Source organism: Ictidomys tridecemlineatus, chromosome 4, assembly GCF_052094955.1.
Source record: "Ictidomys tridecemlineatus isolate mIctTri1 chromosome 4, mIctTri1.hap1, whole genome shotgun sequence".
Taxonomy (NCBI): Eukaryota; Metazoa; Chordata; class Mammalia; order Rodentia; family Sciuridae; genus Ictidomys; species Ictidomys tridecemlineatus.
This window is the reverse complement of record NC_135480.1, coordinates 141,188,300-141,207,695: the sequence shown is the minus strand read 5'-3', so window position 1 is coordinate 141,207,695 and position 19,396 is coordinate 141,188,300. Positions and strand designations below refer to the sequence as shown.

General features: G+C 41.4%; 1 protein-coding gene across 33 annotated transcripts in view; it reads right to left on the bottom strand.

Moving 5' to 3' along the window:
- The window catches only part of Trpm3 (transient receptor potential cation channel subfamily M member 3), an 819,042-nt gene that overhangs the window by 59,803 nt on the left and 739,843 nt on the right, over nt 1–19,396 (bottom strand). For 32 of the 33 annotated variants that reach the window (XM_078047505.1, XM_078047535.1, XM_078047507.1 and 29 more), the window contains 3 exons: nt 18,032–18,172; nt 11,845–11,973; nt 6,588–6,839 (listed from right to left, as the gene is read on the bottom strand). In XM_078047505.1, the coding sequence (XP_077903631.1) occupies nt 6,588–6,839; nt 11,845–11,973; nt 18,032–18,172 (522 nt within the window). Of the gene's footprint in view, nt 1–6,587; nt 6,840–11,844; nt 11,974–18,031; nt 18,173–19,396 lie in introns of those variants that run through there. The other variant, XR_013438078.1, reaches the window with a different exon arrangement.

The window sequence follows — 19,396 nt, the reverse complement described above, 5'->3', positions numbered from 1 at the left end:
ACTCCTCCTGCAGGAATCTTACTAGTTACGGATGTTGTTTTCCTAGCATTAGAACCAGGTGGCCTAATGACCTGCACCTGTACCTACTGCTGAACTGAGGCATTTTCTCTTTGATGTTTATAAAATCCTCTTACTGAATTTTAGTACAACGTTGTCTCTTATTCCTCTTCCTTCCTTATTTATTACTGTGATATATGTTATTTGGGATCTGCTTCTCAAATGCCAAATTGCTTTCCGTTTATTACCCAAAATAGATGAGGATGCAATGACTATTGATTTTTCCAGGCCAGAACTCATTACCTCCTTCTTTTAGAAAAGTTTCTATCCTTTTGTTTCCCAGGAGACACTTCACTCCCTGGCAATGGTGATGGGAGATGGGAAGTGGGTCCTACACAGAGAAGCCAACCAATCCTTTTTTTTTTTTCCTTTTGGTTCTGAGGATTGAACCCAGGGCCTAATGCATGCTAGGCAAATGCTCTACCATTGAGCTATACTCTCTGCTCCCTAGATGAATTTAAAAACTTTTGTTTTGAAAGAGTATATTCTTTGATACATGTTGCTGAAATTCAAACATTCCTGTATGCCTTAGGACATTGGGGTCTCAATATATTTTAGATCAATTAATCAACTTCCAAGGCAACTTCAAAAGCCATTTCCCACTTTGAAACAAAATACAAATCCCTCCAATTTTTTAAAAATATTTACTTTTCAGTTGTAGTTAGACACAATACCTTTATTTCACTTATTTATTTTTATATGGTGCTGAGGGTCGAACCCAGGGTCTCGCACGTGTGAGGCGAGTGCTCTACCACTGAGCCATAACCCCAGTCCCCAAATCCCTCCAAATTTGACATCCATTTTTATTTTTCATTATCCTCATAGATACATGCTAGTTAGTTATTCCTTCCACAGTTTAATGGTCTCAGGACTCTCTGTGTGAGCAAGCTAGCTGTGTTGAAATCATTTTATAGGAAATCTGGATCTGTTTTTCATCTACTGTCTCTATTTTGTAAAATTCTTTCATCACTTATTTACGAGAAGTTCTATCAATAAAAAAGCACACATGAGTCCTTTGTATTATGTTTATTTACATTAATTAAAAGATGGGTGGGAGAGGCCGGTGTGCACTCATGAGATTTAGGAACTTGTTTGACCCAAGAAAATTCAGCCAGTAAATACAGAAACCATACTAATTTAATTTCTCACCATTGTTTTCACTCAGATTGATTCTGATATCTCTCCAGAGGGTCAAAGTAACCAAAAAGAAGACACATTCTTCTCAACTGCTTAGCTTTGTATAGTTGAAAGTCTTTACTTCCATACAAATATCAAAATCTGAGCACTATTAATGAGAACAGGGCATGACTCCTTGTGTTTATAAAGCTAAATCATTCATTCACTTCAATGTTAAGATTTTGCACTATTTTTAGAAATACCTTTCAGCGTGCTCAACACAGGAGGGTATGTACTCTAGTGATTCTGCACATTTTCTCAGGTGACAAGACAACCTGGGTTTTCACCTTGGCTTTACTAGTAAAAAAAAAAAAAAAAAAAAGCTAAGTGGAAAAAAATACAACAAAAAAGTTAAAGATGACTCCAGGAAAAGAAAATAAAAGATTTCTGAACATTTTCCTGACCATTAAAAAAAAAAAATGGTAAAGAAGAAGAAAAGAAAAACAAAAAGGATTGCTAAGTGGCCTGGGGTGAGTTGCTTAATCTTATTTTTTTAATTTTTAAAATAGGGACAGTAATAACATCAAAAATGCAACTTATTGTTATAAGAATTAAATGTGATAACATGTAAACACTTAATATGGTGAGTTCTCAGTTGCTATTAATGGATTATTATTAGAGGTGGAAGGAGGTCAGGTGTAGGGATCAGGAGCTAAAATCCTGCCACTGTCTTTGCTAAATCTCAGTTTATTGTATTACTAAATGAGGATACTAAGACCTATTTCAGGGCGTGTAATGATGAAGACATGTCTCACGTATCTGGCACATAGTAAAGGGTAGCTGCTAATGCTCTTTTTGTTCTGCATTATATAAGTGAGCTGAGACTTGGCTTAGAGAATTGCCTTGATAAGTGGATTATGAAGGCAAGGGGTTAGGATTTCAAGCAATCCTGGACCTGAAGATCAAATGGGATTTTACTGGAGATGTGGATTTCCATGTTAGCACTTGGAACACTGGATTCTTCTGCAATGCAAAGAGACACAGAACCAATTTCAAAATAGTCCTCCTGGGTCCAGGAATCCCAGTGATGTCTGTCTCTAGACTTCAGGGCACAGTGAGTACCTGACTGTTCAATACTGAAAAGAGTCTCTCTAATGTTGAGGGGCTTTCTGTGTAAACACATCTGGGCATATTTTGTTCCACTTCCAGCCTGGCAGCCCATCTGGCTCCCTCATAAATTCTACAGACGTATTTTATCTACCTTCTGGATCAATGACTCAATTATCGAACTAATTATCTTAAAATTTCCATAGAAGAGAAGCAAAGTCCTCAAATATTCTCATTTTCTACCTATTCTTGACTGACAAATTAAGTCATTCATAAGTTAGGAGGTAGAGAAAACGCAGTACATTCCTCTTGCTCAATCCTTAGTAAGATTTCATTCTAGTCAAAACTGGGGATAATTATGCCATTATTAAAATGACAGATGTGGATTTTAACATAATCTTGCTGCATTAGTGTAACTTCAGTTATTTCAAGTGTTTAAACGCCACCTAGACTCTTAAAAGAATTATATTTGGTCAGTTTGGGTTTTTACAGATTTTAATTGTTAAAATAAGGTGACCATCAGAAAACCAAACAGACTAAATACTCCGGCCCCTAGTGCTGTAGTTCTCAGCAGAGGGTAATTTTGTCCCTCAGGAGACACTCAGCAATGTTTGGAGACAGTTTTGTCAGAGGCCACAGCGTTGAGCAACCTGTAATATTGGTGCCTCAAACAAAGAATTACCTAGCCCAGAATATCAAGAGTGTCCAGGTGGAGAAAGCTTAGTCTTTTATAGCTGTTAGAGTTCTTCACTCTCATTGGGCCAAGGAACAATTCATTTGAGAATTTCATAAAAGTTTGTCAAGAAAATTCACCTACTACTCATCTATAAATTGGGGGAAGGATCCATAGACTGCTCTCCTAAGCCCCAACTATAGAATCTGTCCTTAGACAGATATTCTCACCAGAATCTCAAATTCATCATTAAAGTACAAAAAAAGACAATATACCAGGTGGAATAACAGAGTAATATGCATATTTTTTCCTAGCCAAAAAATACTCAATTGAGTTGGGGTTCAGTTTTGAGTAAGTAACTTCAGTTTGAGAATTCAAATTTTTCCTCTCTAGAATGGTTTGGTGATATGTGCCCTGTTATGGTTTGGATGTGGTGTCCCTCCAAAGCTCATGTGTGAGACAATGCAAGAAGGTTTGGAAGAGAATCTTTGACTTAATCCCTGATGGTATTAACTGGAGGCAGATGTGGTGTGGCTGGAGGAAGTGGTTAATTAGGGTGTGGCTATGGGGTATGTATTTTGTATCTAGAGAGTGGGTTCTCTTTCTTTCTGCTTCTTGATCACCATGATGTGAGCTGCTTCCCTCTGTGACACACTCTGCTATGATGGTCAGCCTCATCTTGAGCCCCGAGAAATGGAACCACCCTTCTTTGACTGAGACCTCTGAAATCATGAGTCCTCCAATAAACCGTTCCTCCTCTACAATTGTTCTAGTTGGATTCTTTAGTCACGGCAGCAAAAAGCAGACTAAAACATGCTTTAAATATGGCTGATATCACAAATACCAACCTTCTGTATCGAAAGGTTAAATTTATAGCAGAATAATCTTGCTTACTAATATTTCCTTTTTTCATTGTGCTTTAAAAACACAATATAAACACAATGATAGCAGATACAATTTATCAACCACTAAACCATGAGCCAGACATGGATGACCACTTAACATACTTTTAATGATCCACAACAAAGCTACAAGATGCACTTTCATTATTCATTACTACTTAAGAAATGAGTTAAGCTGAATTTCAAAGAGGTTAAGTACATTGCTTAAGATCTCCTACTCAATTCACTGTGAATTCAAATTCTTGCATGAGTTTGTAAGTGATTTTTGTAGAAAGATTTTGTATGTAAGATTCATTTTAGGGGCTGGGGATGTGGCTCAAGCGGTAGCGCGCTCGCCTGGCATGCGTGCGACCCGGGTTCGATCCTCAGCACAACATACCAACAAAGATGTTGTGTCTGCCGAGAACTGAAAAATAAATATTAAAAATTCTCTCTCTCTCTCTCTCTCTCTCTCTCCCCTCTCTCACTCTCTCTTTAAAAAAAAAGATTCATTTTAGTAGTCACACACCCAGATGTTTGATAAATATTGAGTTGGCAATGATGTATATAGTAAAACTATATATATATATATATATATATATATATATATATATATATTTTAAAACTTGAGTTTTTGAAGAAGGATATCTATTGAAAAAGTACATGGTAGTATGTAGCACTTGCCTGTAATCCTAGCAATTCAGGAAGCTGAGGCAAGAGGATGGCAATTTTGAGGCAAGCCTGGACAATTTAGCGAGTCTTTGACCCAAAATAAAAAGTTCTGGGGATGTAGCTCAGTAATAAAGCACCCCCTTCTGGGTTGAGAGCCCAGTACCCCCTCTCTCACACACAGAGAAAGAAAGAAAAAGAAACAGACCTCTATCGACCACTTGTTGGTTTCAATATCTCATGCAATAAAAGTGCAGATTATTAATAAAGAGGTTTCTCATTAAGAGGTGTTCACATAGGTAAGATGGATGAACTTAGCTTTCCCAAATAGGTCCTACAAAGGGGAAGCTGGGGATATACAGAAGAAGTGGGGGAACTAATAAAGTGCCTAGTGTTTGGGCTTCAGGATCTGACTCTTTGTCTAGGGAGTGTGGGGAAGGAGTCAATTTACTTATGCACTCCCTAATTTCTGGCAATGCTGTCCTCTAGGGCTCAGTTTTTATGGAAAAGGACTAAAAGCTGGTGTGTGATTAAGAAGTATGGGACAAAGTCCTTGGCCATTTATGAGGAAGCATATTAGTTTGTTCTGCTTGGGATTCTATGTTAAAGATTTAGATAAGTAGTGCAGCATTTTGGAGCTTTCTTCCCCCCCCCCCCAGTTCTGGGAATTGATTCAGGGGCACTCAACCACTGTGCCACATCCCCAGCCCTATTTTGCATTTTATTTAGAGACAGAGTCTCACTGAGTTACCTAGCACCTCGCTCTTGCTGAGGCTGGCTTTGAACTCTCGATCCTGATGCTCAGCTTCCTGAACCACTGGGACTATAGATGTGTGCCAGAGTGCCCAGTTTTTTTTTTTTTTTAAACCGACATTATTTCCTAGCAGTGTAAGAATACACACAATGTATGATCTTCAATTCAAAATTCAAACTCAACTGAACTCAACTCAAACACACAATGTTTTTCTTCCATTTATGTTAGCGAAATGAATCTTTCTATAACTTCTTTTTTAAAACGCATCTTTAAAAAAATCTTTAAAAATCTGTTAAAAATTTGTGACTCAGCTACAACATGAATTTCATGTGAATGCTTTTCTGACCTATATTCTTTTTGTACTTTATACACATCTATTACAACATCCTCACACTGTGTATTAATTACTTTCTTTCTCTCAATGTTTATTTCATAGAAAGAATCTCTTTGTACATTCAAGTCCTAGGCTGGTACCTGGCACAGAAAAGATCATCTTTGTATATTCTGTAGTTTGCAAATAGCTGATAATTAAATTCCCCAATTTTTTTGTATACAGATATAGTTAAACTCGCAAACACTTAACGGGAATTTAAAAAATAAAACACCCAGCCAAACTTGGTGGTACATGACTGTAATTCCAGTGACTCAGGAGGCTGAGGCAAGAGAATCACAAGTTTGAGGCCAGCCTAGGAAAGTTAATAAGACCCTGTCTCAAAATAAAAAAAATAAAAAGAGTTGGGGATATAACTTCGTGGTAGACCACTTCTGGGTTCAATCCCCAGTACGAGTGGGGCGGGGGGTGGGTGAGGGGATAAAGTAAAACTTCCCTGGAGCTATCTCCTGCAGACTTTGATAGCAGGTCCAAATAAATTATAGTCCTCTTCCTATTATTATAACTCTTCCTCTGAGAACTTAAAACATGAAATTAGAGAGCCCTCCTTTGTGGTGAGCTGCTCTGAATGACCATGTCTTCCAGTCCTGAAGCACGAGGCTTTGAACAATCACTACATTTCGTGGTGACTTGGGTGTTGTCCCAGCTCAGATAGCAAGGCATGTCTTCAGGTGCAGGGGTCACCCAAGGGGACTGAGCTACACTCACCTATTCCTTTGTAATCCTACTCCTTGCCTCATTTGAATGGCTTCTTCCCAATAAAAGGTTCAGCTCCTCTCTTCTCTCTCTTTCTACAGACCCCTAAGGTCAGAGGAGCTATCACAGGACCCCCCCACCCCCCAAAAAAGTATTTCTCTGTCTCTGTGTGATGATTGTGTGCCAGCCCAGTTCACCTGGGGTGACCCTGAGTGTTTAGTTGTGGAATGTGACACTGCTTACCATTTTTCCAATCATCATTACATATGGGCCCAAATACTTGTTCACTCCGAAGATGTCTAGTAAACGGATGTACCAATAAATGATGTTCACGCAATAGATAACTCTCCCATCACTCCTGAAGGGCTGGTCTTGAAGACGAAGGATCATTCCAACAGAGAACAGAAGGATGGCAATGAGGTCTGTGACATTCCAGTACTCCTGCAGCCATACTTTCACTTTCTGCAGCAACTTGCCTGGCTCTGACATCAGAATCTACAAGGCAAGAGAGAGAGAGAGAATGGAGTTAAGTGTGGTTTGTGTCTTTATTTCAAGCCCAGTTGGAACGTGCTTGGTCTGTTAGCTAACATCAGTAGCTTCCCCACCCCCATCTGTGTCTACTCAAATGCTTGCATGCTAGGAATATACAACTGAGCTAAGCTTAGGTGATCCAAATGCAAATGGTCCAGAAGCAGATATAAGCAATAAGTTTTATCCTTTGGGGTTTTGCTATAACATTGTTATTCTTAGTATAGTACAAATCTTCTGCAAAATCTTGCTCCACTTTAGTAAACAGCTCTGCCATATTGAATTACTCAGGCCACTTCCTCAGGAACACTCCTTAGCTCCTCCCTCCAATCAAACAGTCCTGTCACTAAGCACAACCTGACCATCTTCTCACTACCTCAATTTCCCATTACATCAAAGTCCCATTACCTCTCACACATGATTGTGGCAAGCTTCTAACTGGCATCCCTGTTGTCATTATTGCCTACCAGACTGGAATCCATTCTCTGATCTTCAAAAACCTAAGCCGTGATCTGAATGGTGATTATAGGATGGATTGTTTGTGTAGGCAAAAAACTCGTCAAGCTGCATCTTTGGTATTTGTTATGGGTTAATTAGTCCTCATTTTTTAAAAAGGAGAGACTTGAGAAACAAATGAACAACAACAGAAACTAAAGCAAACTATGATAGATGCATACTTAAAATTTTTGATGGCTTCCATTACATTAGAGAAAATCCCAAGCCCCTTATTGTGGCCTCATTTCATGTCCTGTCACATGCTCCCTTCCTTTCTACCCTGCAGCCACATTGGCTTGCTCTTAAGCATAGAAATTCCATCCCATGTTCAGGACATTTGTGCTTATTCCTTCTGTTGGGCATTTCTTCACCCAGAATGTTACATGTTTGGCTCTTCTTCAATCTCAATGTCTTTCCTTGATGTCCTCTTCTTAGAAAGGCTTTTTTTTTTTGACCATTTTAGCTGCAGTAGCTTCCATGTCTCCAAGTCATTCTCTAATATATTGTCCTATTGAATTTTTGAAGTCTTTCTCACTATAAAATTATCTTCTCTGTACATGTATATGTATGTTTATATGAATATCTGTATGCCCTTCCTTCCCTCCTTCCTTCCTCCCTCCCTCCCTTCCTTCCTTCTTTCCTTCCTTCCTTCCTTCCTTCCTTCTCTCTTCACTAGATTGTGAACTCTGGGAGCAGAGCCTTTGTATTCCAGGCCTGTTACATAATAGACACTCAATAAATATTTGTCAACAGCCCAATGGTACCTGGCAGCAATTCTCCTGTCTTTTACACATTTGAATTGCGGGGTGGAACTCTCGATTTACTTTAAGCCAAGAGAGACTGCCACACGTGGTCTCTAGGAAATGCCAATCTCATGATTCTCTTATGTTTACTACTGAGGTTTCCAATTCTTCACCATGACTGACCCTTTCTCTCACTCAGGATCTCTCAAAGAAGAGGAGAAAAAAGACTGGGAACAGTCATTTCTCTGATTATTATTGATTATTTCAAATAGTCAGCTGTTATTTGCTTGAATCCTCATATCCACTATAATGGTTTACCCTGGTCTGAAATACTAAGAAGGGGAAGTTTAGTAAATCAAGGCTTGGGTTTGGAAGGCTGAGCAAGATACCAAGAATCACCTGGTAGCCTTGTTCTTCATCCTCTACAGTGTTTCTCCTCTGACCTCTAGCCCAGGGTTTCTTGAATTTCAGTGTGCATCAAAATCATATACAAGGCTGGTTAAAACACAGATGGCTGGCCCCACCTTCAAGTTCCTGCTGCAGCAGGCCTGGGGTGGGCCAGAGGATCTACCTTTCTAACATGTCTCTGAGAGCCACTGTTGTACCCATCAGGAGTGTGGCCATTGTCCTGGTTGTTTCTCACTCTTGGCCCCATCTCAACCAGAAGATGTGTGTGTGTGTGTGTGTGTGTGTGTATGTGTGTGTGTGTGAAGAAGAGGAAGAGGGAGGGAGGATGGAGCTTTTCTAACCTTTTGTTCAAACTGCTAAATACAGAGTTATATAGTAAAATTTTTAAATAGTGAAAATATATTTTTTTTTGTGGTGTCCCACAACATTAAGAAAAGAGATAAAAGCAAAATAGCTTGGGGTGAAGCAGAAGTAAAAGATCAAGGGTCAAGAGTCAGGAATCTCCCCCCAACTCCAGGGACCTTCCTTAGCATCCTGGGACCCTGCAGAGGAAGGAGTCTTGAGATGGTGTGACAGTTTTCAGTCCTAGCCCTCTTTTCCAGCGGTGGATTTTTTTTTTTTTTAAATTGCTTACGACCCTGAGCCTTGGTTCCCAGACGTGTAAAGTGTGGATGTCATCATAACTGTGCCATTGACCTCACAGAGTTGGGGGGAGGAGGACCGGAATGAGATAACGTCTACAAAGCCATGCTGTAAACAGTGCCACCCTGTTAAGGGATTACCATGGCTTGCCTGGTGACTACTGGCAGAAGTATGTGGTGCTGGGAATGGGAGGGCAGCATGTGAAACCACAGAGCTGTCCTTGTTTATCCCTTGGGAGGCACGGAAGTGCAAACTTTTCCATGTTTCCAGGATCTTGCGTCTGAGCTCCTCAGGCGGGTGTCTAGCGGGGGGTCTTCTTTCCCCTGGTAGTGGACAATCTCTTGTTGGAGTTCAGGCAGGGACACAGGGTGAGGGGTAACTTCACCAGGCCACAGAGAGAAAGGTCAGACACTAAGACAGTCACTGCCTGGCTCCCCACAGCTTCCTCAGGAGCCAAGACTCCTTCCTCTGACCCCCTGCTGACCCTAGCTGGGAAGCCCTGCCCTCCTGCCATGACACGCTGCCTGGGGAGAAATGGAGAGCCAGGCCCCGAAGGTCCTGGCAGCTGGCCGGCTTGGCAGTCTCCACCAGAACAGTCCATGGAGTACAGACTGCTCCCTGTCTTCTTCCAGCCTAGTCCCTGGAGAGACTCCAATCTCCAAGCTCCAGTCTCTCCCTCTTCTGCTTGTTGTGGGGAAGGAATATGCGTTAAGTTGCAAGAGCGCCAGCTGGCACTGCACAGCCACTGGGTCCCCTCAAGTGGCAGCCCAGTTCTCAGAGCCACATAGAGACCAGAGCAAACTTACTGCTGCTCTTAGTTGAAATGGGAAATCCACAACCTCCGTCAAGAAGCAGAAGGCTCTGTGAACCGGGGGACATCAGTGTGGACAACCGGCTGGAACATTGCTTTTGTTTGTTTTTAATTTAATCCAGTCATATTTAAAAAAGGACTAATATACCTTGTCCTAAGTTCTTGGGATGGGGACATTTTAGTTAGAATTAAAATATCTCCCAGCTTAAAAACCTAAGAGAAAGCCTCTGAATAGGGAGAAAAAAACTTTTTATCATTCCAATACAAATGCATCTAATAGACACTGCATGTTTTCTCTGGAGGAGAACATTCTTGAGCTGGAATTCAAGAAGGCAAGTCCTTTTGAACCTGTTTTGGTGAGAAAAGTCAGGGTGGGTCTGTGGATTGTAGGAATCCTTTTTTCCGATGAGGTCCATCCATCCCCTGAAGTACAGCAACCAGGATTGTTCCTGAGCTCTTGGAGGTGCAGTGGATGTGACAGGAGCATTGCCTCCAGAACACATCCCTCCCGGCCTGGCAGTTCCAGGGAGAGTGCAGGTGAGCCTGTATCCCCTCACAAGCCTGCCTTCCCTGTGGCTTCCTCTGGTGAAACAGGAGTTTGTTGAACAGGGCTGCAGAGCCCTCTTGTGGACTTTTGCTTGACCACATTCATTTTGGAAGAAGCAATTGGAATCTAGAGCTTTATTTATTTATTTATTAATGAAGTATATTATTTTATAGAGCAGCAAAATCTGCAGCATGGTACAGAGATTTCTCATGGACTTCCTACCCCTACACCCGCTACACACACATAGCTTCCTCTACTATCAACACCCCGTGCCAGAGTAGAGCATGAGCTATCACAGATGAATGGAGAGCAACATATCACATGGCCCAGGGTCTAGCCTTTCCACTAGGGCTCGCTCTTGGTGTTGTACATTCTATGGGTTTGGACCAATGTGTACTGACATGCATCCACCACGACAGTATCATATAGAGTATTTTCACTGTTCTTAACAGCCTGTGTGCTTCACTTATTTATCCCCCTCTTTGCAACCCCTAGCAACCGCTGATGTTTTTACTGGCTCCATTGTTTTGTCTTTTCCAGAATATCATGTATTTGGAAGCAGGTAGCCTTTTTTCCCCCCATTTAGTAACATGCATCTAAGTTTCCTCCATGTTTCCTCATCTCATTTTTTTTTTTTTTTTTGTAGCATCCATTGTCTGGGAGGTTGTCTTGAGTTCAAACAAATCATATAAGGGTGGCATTTCAATAGCTCTTTTAGGTCATAAGGATGAGGGGATAAAAGAGGAACCCCACAGCCTCAACCTGAAGGACCCAAACCGTGTTCAGTTGGCCTTAGTGATTGATCCCTAGGGCTGGTGGAAAGGCTAGTGCCCAGCAGGCTCATGACAAATGTTGACAAGGAGTCAACCAGAGAATAAATTAAATAAATGAACGAGAGCAGACCTCCTGCTAGAGCTGCTGAAAGACGTTTGCATAAATGACATGGGTATTGGTGGACTGAGTCCAAAGAGACCCAAGGTAAGAGATTGAAATGGGAATTAAAAATAGCCAAATATGAAAAGTTATGTTTATAGGGATAAGTAAAGAGAGGTGTAAATGATGTGGAAGACAACTGGAGGATTCCTTGGGACAAAAGGTTTGTGAGCAGAAAATAGACCATATCCAAAGCGGTCAGGGAGTGACAACCCTGTGAACATCAGCCAGGGAAGCCTCCCCAGATTCGTCAAAGGTGGCAGGAAACAGCCTTCAAGGCATTAGAAAAGATAGATTCTGGCTTAATTTGGATCCCAAACATCCCCTTCTCCCCTCCATCCACAAATATAAACACTCTCTTGCTCTTATGTTTTCTTTTATGAAAGCAGTTACCTCTCTCATCTTTTCTATTCCCAGGGTAAAAATATAGGAAATGACGATCCATTCCTGGGTTGAAGGCCAGCGCTCCATCTTCACTAACACGATATAGTTGAAGAGCATCAGGTATCCGATATATGCCAGCTGTAAGGAAATATAATATAGTGCTCTGGCTGCTGAGGCCCAGGAGCCCTGGACTCAGGCAAGGCCACTGCATGGCAGGACAGAACAAGGTCAGCAAACAGGACAGAGAATTCATGACAAAATGAGATTACAGGCTTTAAACTAGCAAAAGAACTTTTTAAAAAGACTGCAGCATTTGAAATAACTTAATATGAGTCTTCCTTCTGACCCTCTGTGTGTCTCTGGGCACACAGTATTGGTAGTATATGCCACCACCACGTATCATTTTGTTTTGCAATGACCTGATTTCTTATGTCTTCCTAGCAAAACAGGGAACTTTGGGAGGATGGCTCTTGCTCAGGCTCAGATTTGAGATTCCTGAACTATTGCTGCATAGTGGATTTTTGCCTAACATTAGACAATTAAATAATGCCCATGAGAAGGAAAGGGAGACACACATAATTCCTGCAAATTGGTCAAACCAACATGAAACTAGCTCAGACTTTACCTTAAGACTCCATTTCAATTTTCTTCTAAGTGAGTGTTTTCCTTTTTTTTCTCATACTTTAAAGTGTTTGGCTTGTCAGTGACCTGGGAAGGTTTTTCCTGTTTTCCATTGTACTACCTTCCTGCCCTAGCCCAGTTGGAATATTTTGGTTTATTTGTTTTTGAGACAGGGTCTTGCTATGTTGCTTAGGTTAGTCTTGAACTCCTGGGTTCAAGTGATCCTCCTGCTTTAGGCTCCAAGGTGCTGGAACTGCAGGCATGTACCACTATGCCCAGCTGGAATATTCACTTTTGGTATCTACTTCTTTGAAACAAAGTGAGAGAAGACAACGCACAGAAAGGCATGGGTCTGTGCAGCCCACAGCGACTAGAGAGAATTCATCCTCAGGTTCTCACACCTTGAGGGGGGATTCTGATGTGACTGGCTCCATTGATGGATATCAGGAAAAACTCCTCAGGGTTCAAGTTGGTGCCTGTCACTAGAGGATTCAGCCATGTCAAGGTGCATGGAGTGGCAGAGAGCTGGTAGGGGCCTTGCAGGAGAAAATTCACCCTAAGGGAAATGGCACAGAAGCAAAACCTTATTCAGGCAAGGCACTACTGGCCTCAGGGACTGTGAGTAGAAACTCAAAGCTAGTTAATCCACATCACCTGCACTCTTCCAAGGCCACCATATAGCAAAGAATAACACACTGTGTGGGCAAGAGGATTGCGGCCTCCAGAGTTCTGGAGATAGTGTGTGACTTTGGGACATGGAGGGAGCTTGAAAGGTAGAGGAAGCTGCCAGCCTGGTTGGGAGAGATACGGGGGAACAGGAGAGATGCTGCCTTATCTACTGAAAGGACCTTTTCCTTTCTTCCTTCTCTCTCTCTCTCTCATTTTGGTAAGTGAATAAATAGATTCTTAATATGAATAAAGGGTTTCTGATATCCTATTAGATTGACAATATATTTGCAGACAAAACTGGCATTTAATTTCCTCACCTCTTTGTGTGTGTGTGTGTGTGTGTGTGTTGCTGGGAAATGAACCCAGGCCCTTGAGCATACTAGGCAAGTGCTCTACCATTGAGATACATGCCAGCCCCCACCCTACCCTACCCCTCCCTTCCATACCTTAAAGGAGAAAATATGTCAGAGTTAAACAATATCATGAATAAAAGCAATGTCATCACCACAGATGCCGAGTGTCCTCTGAGTTTACTTTCCATCCAAGTGATTTGCTTTTCCTCTCCCACCCTGGGACTGTCATCTTTATTCATGTCTAGATCCCTACACCTTGACACCTTCAGGAACATTAACAAATTAAAACAATTTCTCAGGAAAGAGTTGTTTTTTTTTTTTAAATCATGAAGGATGCTGTATTAGTTCAAGGGATGAGGTATGACTTAGTGATAGAGTGCTTGTCTAGCATATGAGAGGCCCTGGGCTCAATCCCCAGCACTGAAAAAAAAAATTAGTTCACAGTCTGACTTGGTTTGCATGATTTTGATTTACCATCATAACACATTGGCATTCACTCCACAGTTTCTGTGAGTATGTATTTTACACAATGCAAAGAAAGGAATTAAGTGGTTAAAATTCTATAATACACTTTTGGTGCCTTCTGACTTGAAATCACTGTGTGGGCAAGAGGATTGCGGCCTCCAGAGTTCTGGAGATAGTGTGTGACTTTGGGACATGGAGGGAGCTTGAAAGGTAGAGGAAGCTGCAGCCTGGTTGGGAGAGATACGGGGGAACAGGAGAGACGCTGCCTTATCTACTGAAAGGACCTTTTCCTTTCTTCCTGGTTGCTTCCTTCTCTTTATTGAATCAAGTTTTATTGATTCTCAGTGAAATGAATTTTGTTAACTGTCCTGGTTTCATCATTTTACCCAATTTCGTATAAAACATGCTAAGGCATTATTTTCTCTTGACACTTGTAGGTCCAGTTATGCAATGTACCCACTTCTACCCAAACTTCTGCAGCTTAATACTTAAATGACTTCACTAGTCCTGTATGTCCTCTGAAAATAGGGTTAGTGTGTCTGGTATAAGGAAGGTGGGCAGTAAAGTCGCCGAGACTTGGATTAAAATCCCAGCTCATATTCTTCATCTTGTCTAAAACCTAACCTGCCTGCTCTCCAGGAAAGAGCCCTCCATGATAGCCCTGGGTGCCTATCATGTCCCCTGATCTGTGGCCACTACACACCTTGGATTTGAATCCTCTCTAGCTGGATACTTCAAATGGGCTCTCAACCCAGACAGGGTCTGGGAGCCAGATGGGTCCCTGCCTCCCTTCATCTTGGACTAGAAGAGGACCCAAGCTGCTCTCGGGAAACTGCGATCAAGTGGGATTGTGGGGAAGTGAGATGTGTCCTCTCTTCCCCTGGGAGAGTAGGAAGGGAAGATTTTGAAATCATAGTGAGAAATACTTTTACAGAGAACCCAACCCAAAGCCAAAGAGACCTTTAATCTAAAGCTGAATTTTATTGTTAAGCATCCCTGGGGAATTAAAACACTGACACACCTCTCTCTGTCCACTTCCTTGAGGACTGGACTTTGTCAACATGTGGACATAGATTCCTGGCAATTGTGTAAACACAACTGGAAACAACTGGGGGATCCAGTGTGATGGGTTGGCTGAGGCTAACCCCATCAGCCATGTAAGAAGAGCTGGATGCTCAGGCTCCACCCCTCAGAGAGTTATCATCCTGCATGCTGCAAAGGATTTAGGCCAAACAGTGGGTCCTGAGCTTCCCTAAGCATTAATGCACCTGTGACATTCACTACACACAGCCTCTCAGGTTCCTGCCTGGAGGTTGATTTAGTGAGTCTGTGATGGAGTGAGGAGTTGGCGTTTTTAACAAGATCTGTTCTCATCATGGATCTTCTAGAAATATGGGCTAAAAACTAACCATTCTTTTGTCTGGGCCAGTGGTTCTCAGTCCCTACTGACCATGACAATCACTTGGGAGCTCTGCAATATCCCAGTGCCCAGGCTGTGCCACACAACAATGGCGTCAAAGCTCTGGGAGTAGAGCCCAGGGGCCAGTGTGTTTTAAAAGCTCTCCAGGTGATTCGAATGTGAGGCCGAGGTAGAACTACCCGCCAGGGTGGCTGTAATTTAAAAGCAATCTTGGCTAACAACTGCCTGACATGAGTCAGTGGGGACTAGGGGGAGCACAAATTAAAGTTACTATAAAACTGAATGCAGCTCAAGAAAGAGAAAAAAGATGCCTTGGAAGGTAAGAGTGATGAACATTCATATAAGTGAAAGAAAATTCTTGACACAATTACTTCTACCGATTTCTTTTGTGTTCTCGATCAGGAGTCTGCGAGTTGTTTCTATAGAGTCCAGTAGTTAATTGTTATGGCTTTACAAGTCAAGAGGCTTCTATCACCAGTAATCAACTTTATCGTTATAGCACAAGAGCAGCTAGGCTATAAAGGTAAATAAGTGACTTTGCTTGTGTTACAATAAATCTTTGTGGACACTGACATTTGAATTTCATATAACTTTCATGTGTTCAAAAATTTTATTTCAACCCTTTAAAAAATGTTAAAAAAACAACAACAAAAACAAAACAAAACAGGGCCATGAGTGTAGCTCAGCTGCCTAGCATGTGCCAGGCTCTGGGTTCCATTCCCAGCACCAAATAATAAATAAAGATGTAGAAGCAATTGTTAGCTTGCAGGCTCCAATAACAGGCAGTGGGCTGGATTTGGACCAAGGGCTATAGCTTGCCAAGCCCTGTTCTACGTTGTGAAAATTGATGAAGCATAATATAAGAGCAAGGACAGATATGTGTATGAGCTGATAGTACAAAAAAATATCTTGATAAAATTGTATGGGTTAGGGAGAGTATTTAGAAAGCACTGGAAACATTGCCTGGTACATAGTAAGTGCTCAACAAATGATACTATTATTAGTGCTGATGGATAGATGAATACAACGCTGATTGACACGTTCTTTCAGGTCCAGGCATGGTTCTAAGTACGTCACCTACTTCAACATGCTTAATCTCCATTAAACTTTACAAGGTATATATATATATATATATATATATATATATATATATATATATATATAATCCCCATCTTAAGGAAAGTGTGGATAGAATAGGAAAGTAACTTGTTTGACATTACACAATACAAAGAGGCACAGATGGGATTCCCACCCAGGCTGTCTCACTCCAAGGTCCATGCTTGTCACCACTATGCTGTTTTCTGCAAAGTAAAAATAATGTAGATCTGTATAAAATGTAGAAATAGAAATATTTTTTGCATGCTTCCGTTGAGGGGGGTGGAAATTCTTTTTTCTTTTTAGTAGGCTATATTCTTCCATATTCTCTTTTCTTAACATTGATACATTTGAAGTTTTACTTTACTAAATATAAATGTAATATTTATATTTTCATAATCTCAGATCCTCTTTTGAGACCATACTTTAAAGTAATGGTTTTCAGCTGATGGCTTTTTTTTTTTAATCCCATAGGGGATGTTTGGCAATGTCTAGAAATATTTTGATTGTCATACTTGGAGGAAAAGTGCTATAAGCATCTGGTAGGTAGAGGCCAGGGATGCTGCTAAACATGCTACATGTCAGAGACAGCACCTTACGATAAAGACTTACCCTGCCCAAAATGCTGATATTGCTGAGGTTGAAAGTCTCTGCTATACAGCCAGTGCTAGTTAGCACACAGGACCACACAAAAAGCACCTCATCTAGACATTTGAGTCATCTCAGCCTCAGATTTAGATTATCTTGTTGCTGACTCAAAGGATTGCTCTGTAGCTGGTTATCAAAAAAGCTAAAAATACAGATGCACTCTCCTTTGTCTTTGCACAGTTCCACTGTCTCTGGGGAGAATCAGAGATGACATGGGCCACAAGCTCACCTTAAAATATCATTGAGAAGTAGAAGTGGAAAACCAGCAGTTCAGTCCTTTCTACCCTATCAGGAGGCCTCTTCAGGAACCCAAGGTTTTGTAGGCATGGTTTGTGGGGTGTACATACTGAATAATCTTTGCCATGACTATTGGTTGCTCTGATAGTTTTTGCCTCTTTTGCTTGTTTGTTGTTTATTGGGTCTGACCAAGAAAATTTGCTTGCTGGCAATACCAGATTGGGAGTAGCTATGTGCATATGCTACCCATGCCTAGTCACACCACTTCCACACTGTGCTTAAGTCTTATTTACTAAATGTAAACCCCCACCCCGAAGAAACAAACAAAAAGCACAAAAACCCAGGATAGGCAACTCTGACCTAGTCTTCATCCATCCAGAACAGGAAAGTGTTTTGAAAGTGGACATCTACTTTCTACTAGATTGAATTCATACTCACCTCACCTCTATTTCTATTGGTTCTCACTTTTATCATTTCCTTAAGTTTTTTGAAGAGAAGACATTTAGCCTGTGGAACCTGCCCAACAAACACCACAGATCTTGCAAAACTATTGGAAAATCAAGGTCATAGAGCTTCCTTTCCTGCAATGTGTGCTACGTATGACTCAGAGAAAGCCACTCAGGTGCCTGAGACGTGAATTTGGTTCCTGTGGCCATCTACTAGGAAGCAGGAAAGGAAAGATACTTACAGTGTAGAACCAGAACTTCACAATGGGTGCATTGTAGAATTCATAGATTTTTCTGCCCAGGGGGATTAACCGGTGCCTGCTCTGAACTTCCTCTTCATCCTTCTTCCTGGATGACTCCCCATTGTTTCGTCCCAACATTGCCTACAGAGGGAGAGAATGGAACCCATCATGGCAGGGCTCTGCAGAGCATAAACTCTGACTCGCTTATTTTATACTTCAGAGCTCATTAAACAGAAGAATCTGAGTGCCACCCACCCCCACCCCCCGCCCCAGCAATTTAAAGTTCTTGCCTTCCCTAGGTACGTGATTGCACTCTTGTACAATCTATACATTTCCTTTGTTTGGGATGGAAGGTCTTGGGAAAACTCTTGACCATTTTCTTGTACCCTGAACCCTCTGGAAGAGGCAGGCAATGGAAGACACACAGCTTTCTGAGAGGGAGAAAGATTGTAGCAGAGAAGGCCACATTGGAGGAATTTGTGCCCCCACCCTGACCTTATATATTGTGAGACAGGCTACCTCTGGGTTCAGATTCTCTCTCCACCCATACTGATGACTTTTAAGTCAAAGGTAAATTGGAACAGAGTCTCTACTTTACCCAAAGATCATGAGCCCTCAAGAGGTAAGTTATCTGAAGCACCCGAAGTTGTTAGGGCCATCTCCTCAAACCGTAGGCATGTGCCTTGGTTCTCTGATTCAGTCCTGGTAAAATCTGAGCTACAGCTGGCATTAGTGGTATGACAAGTCCTGGGCATGCTGCCTTTCTTTGCAGCCAGGCAACAACAGGAGGACCCTAGTCAGCCTCAGCTTGCAGAGGTCTTCATCTCCAAGCTGTTGGAGATCTTCCCAAAGAATCCATGATTCCCTTCTCATTCATAACAACAGCAACAGCATCAAGACTATTGTATTTTTAATCTGATACTCAGTTTCTCATTTATTTACTTATTTATTGTTATTATTTTATTTTATTTTTTGCAGTGCTGGGATTTGAACCCGAGGCCTCAAGCATACCAGGCAAGTGCTCTACCACTAAGCTACATTACCAGCTCTGAGACTTAGTTTTTTTTTTTTTTAAATGTAAAACAGGGATAATAAGAGCCCCTGATAAAGGATTGGTCTACCAATCAGTTAGCACCTGGCACATAATCGATGCTCAGTACCTTAGCTAGTTAAATAACACGAGACCTTGGCTACTCTTCACTGAAATTATCTAGTTGGGATTTTGCACACAAAAAAGTATGTTATTAGAATGTATAGCAGTACAGTTTTCTGACTTTAGTTCTTCAATATTGTTCTAAGATAAGGTTAGTTTCATGCTGTTGGGAAATGAGATTTTTTATTAAATGTAAAAATGGGGTAAGATAT